At 32.2% G+C, this 16403-nt stretch overlaps 1 protein-coding gene and 1 pseudogene across 1 annotated transcript; both read left to right on the top strand.

Annotated features, from left to right (window-relative positions):
• Window positions 1-5083: 5083 nt before the first annotated feature.
• Window positions 5084-15826, top strand: LOC140842663 (syntaxin-132-like). The gene is made up of 14 exons (XM_073210715.1): window positions 5084-5244; window positions 6577-6687; window positions 6858-6914; window positions 7675-7723; window positions 8066-8154; window positions 8238-8311; window positions 9179-9221; window positions 9321-9381; window positions 9478-9503; window positions 9588-9665; window positions 9945-10025; window positions 10858-10923; window positions 11053-11812; window positions 15521-15826. The coding sequence occupies exons 1-13, from the start codon at window positions 5227-5229 to the stop codon at window positions 11224-11226; spliced, it is 927 nt and encodes a 308-aa protein (XP_073066816.1). The 5' UTR covers window positions 5084-5226; the 3' UTR covers window positions 11227-11812; window positions 15521-15826.
• LOC140803704 (uncharacterized) lies at window positions 11723-15018 on the top strand (annotated as a pseudogene).
• Window positions 15827-16403: the final 577 nt, after the last annotated feature.

Below are 16403 nucleotides of genomic sequence, written 5' to 3'. Positions count from 1 at the left end.
TCTTTGATGATGAAGTCCAAAAAACTTTTTAATTATCATTTTGTAGTTATCTTGTTTTTCTCCGTTGCATTTTATCTGAATTTACATGCAAAAAATATATGTACCTTCATCGATCTCTTCATCTGTTTCTTCATTAGATTCGCCCTTAATTTAACCTTTCTCGGCTTCAGACTTTTGATCACTCTTCTTTTCTTCTTCTTCTCGTCTTTCTTTCCTCGTCCTTCCTATATGTTTCTTCGTTTGTCTACCTTTTACCCTCTTCTTCACTTTCTGTTACCTCAGTGCTTTTGACTTTTCCCCCACATTTATTTTCACTCACTTCCTCCTCTCCACTCTCCTCTTCCTTACGTTCATTCCTTTTCCTTTTATCCTCATCTTTCTTCTTCTTCTCTTTTTTTTCATCATTCCCGTCTTTCTTCATCTTCTTTAGTTTCCCTTCATCAAATTCTTCTTCTTCTTTCTTCAGACTTGTCCTTTTCCTCTTCTTCCTCTTCTTCCTCTTCTTCTTCTCAATGAGCTCTACCTCGTCCTCTTCCTTATTTCCATAAACCTTTTTCTTGCACTCGTCACACTTCAATATCTCGTCACCTATCTCATGTTTTTCTTCATTTTCCGTGATGTGGAGTTTGTCAATGATATCTGCCAAATTTTAAATTCAACAAATACAATATTTGCATTGTATATTTCACTTGCTAAATAACACTGATTTCTTACATTCTCGTAATCTTATTTCCCCATGTAATTACTTCGCTTACTAAAACTAATCACATCATTTTTCACTCGCCCCCCTTTTTCATATATCTCTATTACCATTAATTATTATGTAATAAGAAAGTTTCGTTTTTTTTAGAACAAATATGGTTCCCTTAAAAACCGATATTTTTCATTACGCCTGAAATATTTCGCATTTTGTGACATTTTTTCAATGTTATTTTGTGTATATGTCGTATGTTAATTGAAGCTATTTTGGGTTTATTATATGTTTTTCTCATAAAAAGAAATGATATACTTTTTCTTAGTTTAAAAATTAGCATAACCCATTTTAAAATCGATTTTTTTTTTCAGTCAGTTAAACATAAATAATAAGAATAAAATATCACATGAAATTTTCCTAACAAATTAATAACAGAAGTATAAATATAATTAAGTCAATACAAAGAAATCTCTATAAACTTATTAAAACGTTAACTATTAAATGCTAGGATTTCGATTTTTTAAATTATTGTTGGTATTCTGTTACACTTATTATCTGTTACTTGAGCGACAAACCAAACAACATTAATTCAGTTTGTGGTTTGATTGAAGGATTCGAGATAATATTTCATATTAATTGATTTCAATTTTTTATTTGTTTTGATCGACAAAATTGAAGTGAATTTTAAATACAAATTATGTAAAATTATTAAATTTCAATAGTAATTATAATAAATTTCAAAAATATCAAAAAATTGTGTCCTTTAAGTTCCTCACATCCAACATTTTCCCCATTTTATATCCATTTTGAATTGATTGCTAATCTGAAAAATAAAATACAAATGAAGTTGTGTGTTAACTCGGGTTCGGCCCAGTTCGATGAGCACTAGAAAAAGGTCTGGCCATCACGTGTTTGACCCAATTCCGTAGACTAGGCATAGTTTGGTATATATGATAGGATAACCATGTGATATATAATATAAAGATAAATTAATGATAAATAAGATGTAAGATATTATATTTAATGTTTGGTATGATTTTAATAAGAGTGATTAAATTTATATATTAAATTGTAATGACAAAATTAACTTTATCATAATAAATTTTATAATTTCAAAGTTGTTGCTTGAGTTCGTATTTTTTATCTGTTCATGCGTCGATAGTGCTTGCATGATTTATTTATTTTTACCTAATTTTATATATTATATAATATGATAATTTAGCCCTTGATTTTATGAGTCAAGTCAAATATCAATTTTTAAGGTTAATAGGACGATACTAATAATTTTATTGAGATTTATATTAATTATTTATATAATTATCTCGAATTCATTTATATAATTATCATATTATATAATATATAAAAATAAATAAAAATATTTATTTGATTTTATTTTCTACCTATTAGCATAAATTTATAAAAATCATTTATAAATTGAGGGTAATTAAGTAATTTGTAGTGAATTTTATCATTAAATTAAAATTATCACACCTAATAGAAGTGATATTTTATCCTTCTAAAAAATTATTTATTAAGGGCTCGTGATATTATCATGGGCTTTTTAAAAATATACCAAACATTGGATAATGAGGATTATTTATCAATTTCTCCCTTATCCCCTGTACCAAACTATGCCTTAAAGTTGGGCTAATCAAGCAACGACAACAACCGTTCTTTTGAATGGAAAAAATAAACTAAAAATTATTGTTTTGTAGAAAAACTTTTGAGTGAGTCTAATGTGAGACCGTCTCACGGATCATAATCTGTGAGACGGGTCAACCCTACCCATATTCACAATAAAAAGTAATACACTTAGCATAAAAAGTAATACTTTTTCACGAGTGACCCAAATAAGATATTCGTCTCACAAATACGACCCGTGAGACCGTCTCACACAAGTTTTTGTCAAAACTTTTTATATGTTTGTTGATACCTTGATAGTTTAAAACAAAATAATTTTTTTAATATATGCTTTGAAAATTTTTTAATATGAAGACGAGAAATTTAATTAGTCGAGCTTATAAAAGTTTTCATTGTTGAACCCCCTTCTTTATATAATATATATATATATATATATATATATATATATATATATATATATATATATATATATATATCAACAAATTCCATACATATAACAAAATATAATAATTGTATCATAAAAAATGATATATTTTCACAAGTCGAATCAAATAGAAGATTTATCAAACAAAATTTACTCATTATACAATCTCGTATGAATTATTGTGTTAAATTTGAACTCGAATTGAGTCGAAAGCTCAAAACCATCTACTTAGAAAACAAAAGAGGAAATGATGCATCCCAAGTGAGTCTCACACAAAAAATCCAAAAATTGTATTTTACCACCCGATAAAATATAGCCTCAGCCAAAAAACATAACGTCGCACACCCGATAGAATATAATCCATAAAACACCAACTCGAATTGTAGTGGGATCCGACAATAAAACTCATTTCGAATTTCAAATACAGGTAGCGTGACGACATGGCTTCCACCATGGAGATGGTGGAAACATCGTTGATCAATAATTTATCCAAAACAGCAATGCAATAATTAATATACTAACAAGAAATAATAAAAAATAAAAGCGAACCCCACATGCACCCAACATGCACCCTTTTCAACAAAGCAATCTCCACGACCCCACTCTCCTTTGGATTTCTAACTTAAATCATCATCATATTATAGAGGGCACTGCTAAATTTGTTAGCTTCACCTATAAATCAAAAATTGAATGCACCGCCCTCAAATTCCTACTTTTAGAAATTTTCATTTTTTCATATATGATATACTAAAATAGAGACATCTTCTGATTTGATTGATGTATTTGATTTAGGACAAATTTGAGAAACGTTCAAACGACGTACATACTTTTTTTTTTATATTCGAAATTCATCACAATTATTAGTAAAATTGTATAACGTGATATGTATTTGATTTGAAATTCACTGGTCAATAATTTAGTTGTGTTTGGTAGAGAGATTCGAAGCTATGAATTTCAAAAATTCATATCCGATTCAGTCATTCAAATTTACTATTCAAATTATTTCTCATATCAAATATCTACTTCTAAATCAAATTATTTCATTCAAGCTCAACGCAAGATAGGTGTATATCTAACAAAAATTTTATGCATTTAAACTTGTTGAATTAAAGTTTTTAAAATTAAGAAAGCCGGGTTTATGTTTAAACAAATTGCATATATCAGTATTTTTCTCATTTCAAGGTAAATTAAAGGTTGTGTGTGGATCGATAAATTTGAAACGATATATTTCAAATATATCGATTTTAAATTAATTGATTTGTTTGGATGAACACATGCAAGTTAAGTTGAATTTCGAATTTAATCTATATTAAGTCTTGCAATTTTAGGACTACTTATTGTAAATTATATTGTAACAATATTAGCAAAACCAACTGAAATTTCGAAATAATCAATCAAATTATTTATCCAATTAATTAAGTTAATAGTATCAAGTTTTTTCAAACCTAATATTTACGATGGTGTACTTATTTCAGATATTTACCGATTTTTTTTAAAATAACATATTTTTTGTGGAGTTAATAGATATTTAATGACTTCTGTAGAATCTGATTGATTTATAAAGATTTTCCTAAAATCTTATAAATTTATTTTGCATTATTTTTGTTGACAATTTGTAAAATTTTTCATATAACTATGTGGTTTTTGTTATTTATGATTGTGAATTTAAAAAAAAAAACAAAAAAAAAAACGTTACAATAATTTCAACATTAATAAATAATCAAACTTAAAACAATTTAATTCATTTTAAACAATATATGAAAAAATATATCACTTTTTTTTTGACAATATATTAAATAAAAAAATTAAACAATACAATTATTTGTACATGAAAACAAAGAATAAATATAATAAATATTTACAATTAGTGTAACTTTATAAAATTTTAATATATTAAATTTATTTTAATTATCCTTATATATGTGTTTATAAATTTTTTAAAGTATATCATTCAATCACAAATATTTATATTCATTAGTTATTATTTTCCTAAAATTAATTATCATTATTTTTTGTTTACAAGAAAATTAATTATTATTTTTTTTGAGAAAAAAAGTATATATTATGACAAAAACTTATGTGAGACGGTCTCACATGTATTATTTGTGAGACGGATCTCTTATTTGGGTCACCCATAAAAGAGTATTACTTTTTATGTTAAGAGTACTATTTTTTATTGTGAATATGAGTATTGTTGACCGTCTCACAGATTATGATCCGTGAAACGATCTCACATGAGACTCACTCATATATTATTTGATACAGTGGGTTTTTGAACTTGAAAGAAAAGACCTGCCTTCACGCTCCCTCTCTCCTTCTGAGCTGTTTATTATTATTTTTTTTAAAAAAAATTATATCACAAAACGCTGAAAACACTTACTGAGAGGAGGAGCCTTTTTTTTTTTTCCAGGGGAGAAGAAGATCCCTCGATATAACAATTCTTCTCTCGTTTCTTCGACTACTGAAGATGAACGACCTTTTGTCGGTGAGTTTCCGCCTTATTTTGATCGATTAAATCTTGATCTGGTGCATAACTTATCTGAAATTGAAGTCTCGTGCCGAAATATAGCTTTTATCAGCTGGAAATGGTTTTATAAAAACCTTTATGAGGCAATTTTGATAATTATTTATCTGGAGAAATTGTTTGTGAGAAGAACTGGGACGTAGATTGCTTTCATTTTTATTTTGACTCTGTTTTATTAACTTTTTATTTACTGAGTGTGGTCGAATTAATGACGTAGAGAACAGATCTTCAAAACGTTGTCAATTCTGTTAATTTCGATGGAATGCCTATTCTGTTGTTCGGGGAGGGGTGTGTTAAGTCTCGAAGTTGGAATAGATTCTTCTTTATTGGACTCGAGTTCCTGTTTCTTTATAGGAATGAGCTCCTTAATTGAATGTTTATGGTATAAGATTTGGAAGGCGCTTGCATTTATTATTATTAATTTTCAATTTCTTTTGGGTATTTTATGCCCTCACGTTGATCCTGACAGATGAAATTCACTACTCTGTCGTTAAGCTTGTCGATAGGCCATAGAAGGCGCATGAAGCATCTGATATCTTGATATAATTTCAGTCCTTCAACTTTTTATTTGGTTGGGTGCAGCTCGATTTGCCTATTTGTACTTGCTGCCACATAGTTTGCACGAAACCTACGTAATCATTTATTTAAGAATCACATGGTTTAACTCAAATGATTTTCTTGTAAATGTAACAGTGTTTGTGATGCCATAAGCATTCAAAGTAGGGTGTATGAAGTTAGTGAATCTTTTGGTATATGTTAAATTTTACACTAAAAAACAAGAGGCATTGAGCTACTCCTAGACCGCCTGTTCTGAATCTATGCTTGAAACTTATCATATGCATGATTTTATATAGCTCCAATTTGCATCTGGACTTCCAATTTGTTGGTAGAGAAATTTTTAGTCTCGCATCATGCTCGTCTTTAGCTACACAGTTAAAAAATTTGTCCACACGGATCTATCAAGTTTTGAATTTGAGTTATGGTTCCATTACGACCGGTAACTTTTTGATACCCCAGTTTGTAGGTATGATTCATGCTTCTAGGTTGAGAAAATAAATGATTTTTAAGTTTTATCTTGATCCGTTATTTCTATCTTACACTTTGTATTATTAATATGAGATTTGCATTTCTAACTCTAGCATCTGTAAAAGTGAGTGGACTCAGCCATTAATTTCTTCTCTGAAAATTTTAAACAAATCTTAGTTACAAGCTTTCCCTCCGATAGTTGTTTATTCAAAAGTGCTGCTGACAAGTTCATGAATGACCTTTTCCATTCTTGTGCACTTTTTGCAGGATTCCTTTGTGATTCCACAGGATCAAAATAATAGAAACGCTGATATCGAAATGGGGATGCAGAGACCAAATAATTCAGAGGAATTAGGCTTGGAAAATTTCTTTAAGCAGGTGACTATGATTTAGAATAATTACTGCTCCACAATGATCCAAAAAAGGACCTCTTTGACTCCTTTCTTATTTCCAAATACCCTAAATTATGCGGATTTATTTGCTCGTTTTATTTTTTTATTGTTTTTCTCAATTAAAGACTTGATTTGTCTTTGATTTTGAATTTCTAGGTTCAGGAGATTGAAAAGCAATATGAAAAGCTCAATACCCTATTGAGAAAGCTTCAGGTTTGTACTTGTCTGTTTCTGCCTCCTATCTTTTGTGTCCAAAGGTGTAGGAGAAGGGATGAAATACTTAACTAAAGCTAACTCTTTCTTATCTGCAAGACTACAACAACTGTATTGAATTTCTTGTGTCATAATACGGGCTTGCGAGTTGCATTGTTTTGGAGTTGACATGATTTCTGATTGTATGGTCCTTTTAGGCAGTTCTATTAGCATCTTCACTTCATACATTTTCCGGTATCTGTGTCATGTATGTGGTTGATGTTTGTCTATCTTAAGGAGATATGGAATTCTCTTTTCGATATTTCGAATTCCTCCACCTTCGAGGTTTCACAGCAGTGATTTACTAGTATCGCCCTCCCATGACCTTACTATTATTTGAATACTTCTGATGTTAAGACTATTTGGTGTTATTGGGAACATGAAATTTTTTTAAAGTAAGACATTGCCGTAAAATACTCATGGCTGGACACAATGATGATTTCTTCACGATTTTGCTGAAGGCAATTTTGCAAGTTTCAGTTCTTATTTAATTGCAACCAGTTCTTTTACTGCCCCAGTTTACACAGGATTGTATGCACGCTATTAACAATCTCATGATTAGTTCCTAATGTAGTACGATGACTTAAATAATATGCTGTCAACTTGTTGGTGCAAACTTCCCTTGTGAACTGCTTGGACTATTTTTATAACGAGTTTAAGCTTAGAAAATTTGTCAACTTCGAGTGTGTGAATTCTGATCATTTACCATTATCCATGGCAGGATGCTCATGAGGAATCAAAGTCTGTTACCAAGGCTGCTAATATGAAAGGTGGGTGTTTCCATCTGACTAGAAGCTATTTGACCGGTGTTGCAATAGATGGATTTTCCAGTATATTTTGTATTTTGAAGTTTTTTCTAAAAGAAAATTGCCATTGGACATTGGTTGGACTTTATCAATCACAAAATGAATCTTTGGAAAGAGATTAGATTCTTCTTCCATATCTAAAAACATATTACGACATAACTTAGAACTAGAGCAACTTCGTGATTGAAAAATTGTTGGGAGTTATGAACGTTCTTTTATCTTTTGGTCACATATTAGCCTCGGTGTTGAATTGCATGGAGCTCCGTCAACCGTAACTTCTCATGATTAATGTCAAATGATCTGCAGCAATCAAGCAGAGAATGGAGAAGGATGTTGATGAAGTTGGGAAAATTGCCCGTTCCATAAAATCAAAAATTGAGGCACTTGACAAAGAGGTGAGAAAATATGTCTTATGTCTTTTTGTAGTTCAGCAATTGAGATTTCTAATAATAGAAAATTTTGATATACTTTTTTCCAGAATTTAGCTAATAGAGAAAAGCCTGGGTGTGGTAAAGGATCGGGAGTAGACAGATCAAGGACAGCAACAACAGTGTAATCAAACTATTTTATGATATCCTGGTTATTCTTCTTTCATAAATTGCTGATGTTTCACTTGTTTATGTTTATTATTTAAAGAAAAGATGTTTCATTTGATCGTTTTGAAATCGGCATAATGTTGAGGCTCTGGTCCATTTAAAATCTTGTTTTAATTTGTGAAACACTCACTGAAATGTATATTTCTTTTTTCCTTACATAGCCACAATTCAATTTCAGAATTTATTTTGTCCATCTTTGAACTTAGCTGCATCTTACTTCTCTGCCTGTATTTGCCAAAGACATGCACTAGCTGTAGAATGATCCAGTGATTTTTGCCGTCTGGGTGCTGTTGGTAGTCATGTTATATTGTTTCAGTGAAACACTTAATTCCTAGGGAATACACATCTCAATAATTTGGTTTAACTTCTAACTTGAGAGTACACCATCCATATGGCATGCAAAAGCTGTTGAATCATTATCAGGTTAGTACTTCGATGGTAATAATCACAATATAGCGAAAATATATTGAACCACAATCAATTTGTTGCAGTAGAGGCAAGAGCTAATATTGATTACTTAGTTAGCTCATGACTGTCATGACTGCTGATTGTCATCATTCCCTTTGTTTTTGGCTAAAGTCTACCAGTACTTTTACTGTTCGATAGTTAGATTAACCATGCAATGTCATGTTTGTAGCTGGCTAATATCAGATCAAACAATTGTGAGACTTTAAATCTTTTATGGATCATGGGCTGGCTACACAGAGAACGGGCTGCAATTTTCCACTGTTCCTGTCCCCATTTAATGAATACGTAGATAAGAGTAACATTTAATGATGAGATAAATCAAGCATAAGTTTTAAACGTTTGTGTTTATATGCAGCGCTTTGAAGAAGAAGTTTAAAGACAGGATGTCTGAATTTCAGGTTGGTCAATTGCATATTATGATAGATGTGGTTTCAGGTTATTTCAGTTTAAACTTTATAGCACCTATTTCTCTTCGGTCATCGTAAATACTTATGCAGACTTTGAGAGAAAACATACATCAGGAGTATCGTGAGGTTGTCGAGAGGCGTGTATTCACAGGTATTGATACTACTTGTCTACTAGCTTTTGCCACTTAATGCCACAGGTTTCTAAATTCTGTTTCCCATTTGACGATTTTGTTTTCACGTGATTCAGTTTCGGGCACGCGAGCTGATGAAGAGGTGACTTCTCGAGTAACTTTTTTAATTTCCAGAGCACCATAGTTTCTTTATATATTGTGCATTTACTTCAATCTTTTCCTGCAGACAATTGATAAATTGATAGAGACTGGAGATAGCGAGCAGATTTTTCAGAAAGCAATCCAAGAACAAGGCAGAGGCCAGGTTTGGTTCCCTCCCCCAATGTTCTTTCTTTGTTATTCTCTCTTTCCCGTTGTGTGTCCTTTTTTTCTTGGGTATAATTCCACAGCGTCGTGAATTTAAATAATTAGGCTTGATACTTTGCGTTAATACCATTTTTTTTCCATAATGATGTATTACAGATTTGGAAATTTGGGCGAGGGATTTTCCCATTATACTATTCACGTAGCACCATGTTGGATTTGTGAGGAATGTTTTCGGTTAAGCACAGTAGTTATGTAGCTCTTGTTATTTATATTTCAGGTGATGGACACTCTTGCAGAAATACAAGAGCGACATGATGCTGTTAGAGATTTAGAGAAGAAGCTTCTTGATTTGCAACAGGTATGTTAGTATCCTATTGCTGATTATTGTAGGTGTTGCCAGGTTTAGAAAGTCTGTTAAGGAACTTGTTTTGCATATACTATGAGTGCCTTGGAAAACAAAAGAATATGCTTGATTTTGTCCGGTACTAAGTAACTCTTTGAAATTTTATCTTTTGGCAAAAAAGAGTTAGGCATCCATAACACTAGGAGATGTGATTGAGGCCAACATATGTCCTGTGTTTTTTGAGCATGCTGCTACCTCATTAAAAGATTATGATGTGCATAATGCTATAATACAGCAAATAAATGAGCCCTAGTTTCATTTTCTTGTTGATTCTGATTGTACCAGTTATTTTAATGCACTAATAAAATAAGGATAAACTAAGCACAGCCATGCCCTTAGGTTTGACTGATTATGGTGGTCCCCTCTGTATGGTTAATATTACAATGGGAGGGTTTTGGTCAACCTTATATTCTCACTCTTGTTGAAGGGGGTTAACCTTTTATGGACATTCCTTCAGGAGTGTGTCCATGTAACTATTCAACTCTCAAGGTTGACTTTGTAATTAGATGAATGATCTTATCATTATACAACAATGCTCCTCGGGATTTGGTTTACCTTGCATTTCACCTTTTCTTGTAAGGGATTAACCTATGCAATGAAATTTCTTCTGAGGCGTCCATGTAACTAACTTTTCAAATCTCAAGGTGGTTGTGTATTCAGATGAAACCTTGAGGGATTTGAATGTTATTTACGCTAATCTTAATTTGGAATAGATATTTCCAAATGAAAAATAATGGTCCAGTGCTTCAAATTATGAATTATCTCTTCATTATTTTTTCTCACGCAGATCTTCATGGACATGGCAGTACTGGTTGAAGCTCAAGGGGACATGCTTGATAATATAGAGTCACAGGTATACTATATACCACAAGCATGCTCTACTACTGCTGCAGCTTTCTTCTTGAAATTAGAATATTTTCTGGAATTCTCATCGACGTAGTTGATATCTTTATGAACTGTTCCTCATGGTTTCAAATCTCAGGTCTCATCTGCTGTGGACCATGTGCAATCGGGGAACACTGCCCTTCAGAAGGCAAAGACTTTACAAAGGAGCTCCAGAAAATGGATGTGCATAGCTATCATCATTCTTCTCATTATCGTTGCAATCATTGTTGTCGGTGTCCTTAAACCGTGGCAGAATAATAAAGGCGCTTAGCTCTCCCATCGACCGGGTAATGTAATAATAATGTATAAAAATACACTAAGCAATGCAATTGGGATCTGTTTTCCTGTCTTATGCTACTTTCTATTCATTCTTTTTCTTATGATGTTAGAACTTTCTGTTTTGCTTGCCGACTTATACTCATTTTCTAGTCAACTTTCATTTGCCTGTGTGTAAAATTATTATATATTTTTTTAAAGAACTACACTTGTTATTTACTTGTGCTGGACTTTGGATTAAGTACTAAAGTGTTCATAATATGAAAGAATACTTTACTGATATTATTCTGTCCTAGTTACATGTGATCGACTTAAAAAAGAAGGGCACAACCAGAGTGCTGGTACGGTAGATTTCCTATGCTGTTCTATGCCCCGTGTTCATTTCAAATCCTTTTGTCTACACAGTTTTAGGGCCAAAAAACGGAACCAAAAACCTTAGGAGAGCTTAAAACTAATGGGGCGAGAATGTAATAGAAAAATTAACGAGAGAAATGGCGACCGACCTTGTGGAGTTGGGGGTTTGAAAGTGGGCTACTGGATTTGATTTCTTTGAATCAGTGTCTTTCTCGGTGAACTTGTTTGTAGAGTCGCTTATCCCCATATGAAATACACTTATCCAACGATGTCATGAACAGTCAGATCCAAAAGTTCGAACATGTATGTTTGCTGTTTTTATTTTATTTTAAAAATCAAAATATCAATAAATAAATATAATATAAAATGTGTGCAAATATAAGGGATTTTTGTAATAAATGAGCAAATCGGGTTTTGAGCACAATATTTCTAAAATACCATGCATATATAAAAAAGTTGTTTTTTTTAGAAAAAATATGATTCTCGATAATCAACCGATGACAAGTTTTTTACTTTGAAGTTGATTGAGCAAAGAAAAGAACCATAAGAGATTTTTTCTCCAATTTCCACCTGTATTTTGAAAGGGAATTTCACTTTACTTTTATAGAACATTTTTCATGTCAAAAAATATCCCTCACAATCGAAGTTTTAAAAATTTGTTTTTCTTTATTTTTTTTTTCCCGAATCCCAACTCCGAAATTAACATAAGCTCGTCGGAGATGATAATGGATACCAAAATATATTCGGTGACTCGGACCAAATTTTCTGGAGATGCATATTATGATAATATTAACCATTACAATACATCTATTTCAATTTTCGCTATAATAATAATAACAATGATGATAATAATGACAATGATAATGATAATAATACACTTTTTACCATTCAAATAATTTTATTTTTTGAAAAAACTATAAAATAATGTTAAAAAAGTATAAAATAATGTTGAGAGAATTACCTATCTAACTCATCTTAGATTCTCGATTACTTAATAATCTAAATCTAATAAATTTTGTGTGTGTTAGATTATATTATATTTTATTATATATTAGTATATTACATATATTAATCACAAATAAAAATCAATAAATATCTCTTAAAAAATAAAATTAAATATGTCCAAAAAAAAGAAAAAGAAAATAGCATAAACATCTAACGACGTGTCACTGGCACTCTGCAGTGTTCCAGCTTGAACATGGAGAGCGCGAAGGGAAACCCTACAGTGAATCAGAAAGCCCATCAAACGACGTCGCTGCTTCCAGAGACTCCCAAGAAGACGACACTCCAATGCTGAGCTCGCAAGCCCTGGAGGCACTCAATGAGTTCCTCGCCGAACAGAACCGCGAAATTAATCCGGGGGACGACGCGGCTGAGGAAGTGGCTCTTGTGGCGGAGGACTGGCGGCTCAGCCAGTTCTGGTATGATCGCTCCACCGCTGAAACCATTGCTACCGAAGTCCTTATCATCTGCCGGAACCTCCGTTTCCCTTCTGTCGCTTGCATTGCTTGCCCCACTCTGTACGCCTACCTCAAGGTACTTGAGTCTTAGAGAGAGTTGCGTTAGTTGTGATTAGGATCAGAGCGAGTTTACTTAGTTGTCAGGTTTTAGCAAGGTACAGTTATTTAAGCACCATGGTACAGTACTCACTGTGGAATTTTTTTAATTCAAGATTGATTTTTTTTAACCATGTTAATTTACTGGGTTTCCATATTTTCTATTTCTTCTCTAGCTTTGGTGGAATTAGGATCTTTTGATACGCAGCGCAATGTTGCATTTCAGCACTTAAAACTTATCTACAATCAATAATTCTGTTCAATTTGTGATAGCAACCTGTAATTTTAATGAGCCATTTCCGGTTTCTGTTCTTGAATGTTCAAAAAATTGATCCTCAAGTGCCAACAAAGCTTCTTGAGTATGACCACAGGTTTGAGCGATATGGGGCTGAGTTCACGTTTTATGATTACAACCAGCCTGAGGATCTTCCACTGCAGTTGAAGCACACCTTTCCAATTGTAGTTGCAGATCCCCCTTACCTGGTAATTATTTTTCAAGAAATTGTTCTATCTCTACTCTCTAGATGATGATAGTTCGAGAACCAAATTTTCAACCAAAAGAGTTTTAACTAGCTTGAATTCTGGTGCTCTACCGACTTCTACAAAGAGCTTTGAAACTTAGAAATAAATTAATTTCTCTTAAAGTCTAAAGCAAGTAAACTAGCAAATCTTCCAGGCTCCAAAAAGCCCAAAGTTTAGAATTTACCTTGACCGGTTTTGACATAAAACTATATAAATGATCATTATCCTATTTGAATCTAGATGTGCTTATTTATCTCCTTGCTATCTAGAAAAAAGCATTTAGCCCTATAGAGTTTTCATTTATGTCAAAATTTAAAAACAGTATGTATATCACCGTGGTGATGAATATCAAAATATCTACTAACATTTGAAATAGAAATCATATTCTATTTTCAACAATTAGATATTATTGACCATTCAACTATCAGAATTCCAAAGCCCATGCAAAACATGATCGACCTCATATATGAGAAAATAATGTATGAACTAACGGATCAAGAATAATAAAAAAGCATACACCAAAGCTCTTCAATCTGAGTAAAAGTTAATACTCACGACATAATTTGCATTTCGTACTAGAACAACCATGGTACTCTTAACATAAGGGAGATAAGCCAAAGATACACTTGATCGGAAAATGAAAAACTAAGTGATTGAAAAATTATTAACACTACGAAAAAAATAATCTTAACTAGATCATAAATTTTATTTAGCTAAAACGAGCTTGGTTGGCTAGCCGCATCTTCTCTCTCAAATGAACTAGAGAGAGCTATTTTTCCAAAAAAAAGTTGTCTTGCCCCAGTCTCCCTATGCTTCTGAGAGCAGCATCCTTTTTGCTTTTTTTCATTTCTTTCAGGATGTTATGATTGGTCTAGTTTTTTGTGCTTTTTGTTTTATTAATTTTTTATTCGGGGTTTTATTTATTTGGTGATTCTTTAAATAATTCATCACAAGCCATATCCTGCAGTTAAACACGACCTCAATAATAGTTTAGTTACATAATGTGTCAAAATAATAAAATTTCTAAGATTTGCTTGAATATGTTGTAGTGTTGTCCGCTTTCAATATAAAACTTAAAATATTATGCCATGCTTTTTTAGAACCTCAGTTCAACAATTACTGGGTTTAGAATGGTAACAAAAATGATTAAAAAAACTCAGAAAGGAAATATTGGACTTAACTTTGGCCCCTTACTGATTTTTTTTGTAGGTGAGGCGCAAAGGGACAGGTCTGCCGAGCTTTTGGGGCTTCGTCCTTGTGGGTTTTGACCTCAGCACTCAAGCAAGCTTGGAAATGAGTTTCGTCTATTTACAAGCTATAACCCTGGGACAAGACTAGATGGTTGGGAGGAGTAACGGTGCTTTTATGCTTTCTCTCGTCACTATTATGTAAGTTCGATTATTTAATACTGGGCAACTAAAAGTATTAGTTTTAACTTTTCTTGATGATTTTATAGTTAGCGTGCATTGTTGCGACACCGCATATGGAATTTGTCCGTTAGAACTACCCATTTCCTTGAGAGTCACTTTGCTGCTGCTTTTTTAGATTAAGATTCAAGTTTACTGCGAGATGGGTCCGTGTGTCAGGGAAATCTGAAAAATTCTTTTGGAATGACATGTTTTTATGTAAAATTTTCATGTTGGTAAAATGTAGTTGACATAAATTCGATCTTCATCAAAAGATTCGGTTTCTCCCCATTTTTTTTATATAATTTCTAGTTCAATTTTTCCCCTCGTACTCTGGGTAACTTTTCTTGCAACTTTAACCTCGTGGTTACTACTTTTCTTGCAACTTTAACCTCGTGGTTACTGCTATCTCCTCACAGGCGAGCTAAATAGTAAATATCCTTGCTTGCAGTGCTTTGTATCATGATTTGGCTCCAATGATACCTGTTGTCGCACGGCACACATCCATGGTCCATCTCTCAGATGGATCAATTGGCCATGACTCAGTAAAAATCTTGGGCGTCTTGTCTAATTTGTTCGAGCACAATGGCAGGTGACCGAAGACGATTGAACCTTTTCACACAACAGAACTCTTGCTTTTGCTTAGGTGGAATTTGTTTTTTTTACACTGTTCTTAAAAATCCCATATGCCGCGGGCATTTAAACTTGCATGTAGTAAAAAACAACGAGACTGAAATAAGTACAAATTTTTATACAAGTTGTGTTATGCTATCAGGAGTGCCCTAAACCAGCCAACCGCTGTCTGATTGCACTCGGTAACTAGCGCACGAAAATGGATGGAAACAAGTACACATTTATATACAAGTTGGAAGAGTAAATAAAGTGCCAACAGCTAATCCCATCAGAAGGGTTATACCCCACCTAACAGATCCTTGCATAATCCAAGTAAAATCTCTTTTAGTCACATCTGTTTCAAACGATGTTTTTTCTAAAAAGTAAATATAAATTTCATAATAATGAATTGAAATGATATATCGCGCAATTTATGCCTTATACACAATTATGGAATGGGTCTATTTTGTTCATTAATATTAGAAATCGCGCAAGATTTTTCGGTACTCGTATTAAAAATTCTCTTGTTTAACTGCGCCAGACTAGATTGGTCTTTTCTAATGATATATTTTATTATAATTAGTAAGATTATAATTGTGTGATTCCAAATATATATTCAAATTTATTATTATTTATCTATTACTATTGTTAATGATATTGATAATAGTGACATTCGATATCTTATAAAAATGAAAAATGTCACACTTTTGAGTGCGGTTTGA

This window comes from Primulina eburnea, chromosome 10, assembly GCF_022965805.1.
Source record: "Primulina eburnea isolate SZY01 chromosome 10, ASM2296580v1, whole genome shotgun sequence".
Taxonomy (NCBI): domain Eukaryota; kingdom Viridiplantae; phylum Streptophyta; class Magnoliopsida; order Lamiales; family Gesneriaceae; genus Primulina; species Primulina eburnea.
This window is presented reverse-complemented; position numbering and strand designations above follow the sequence as displayed.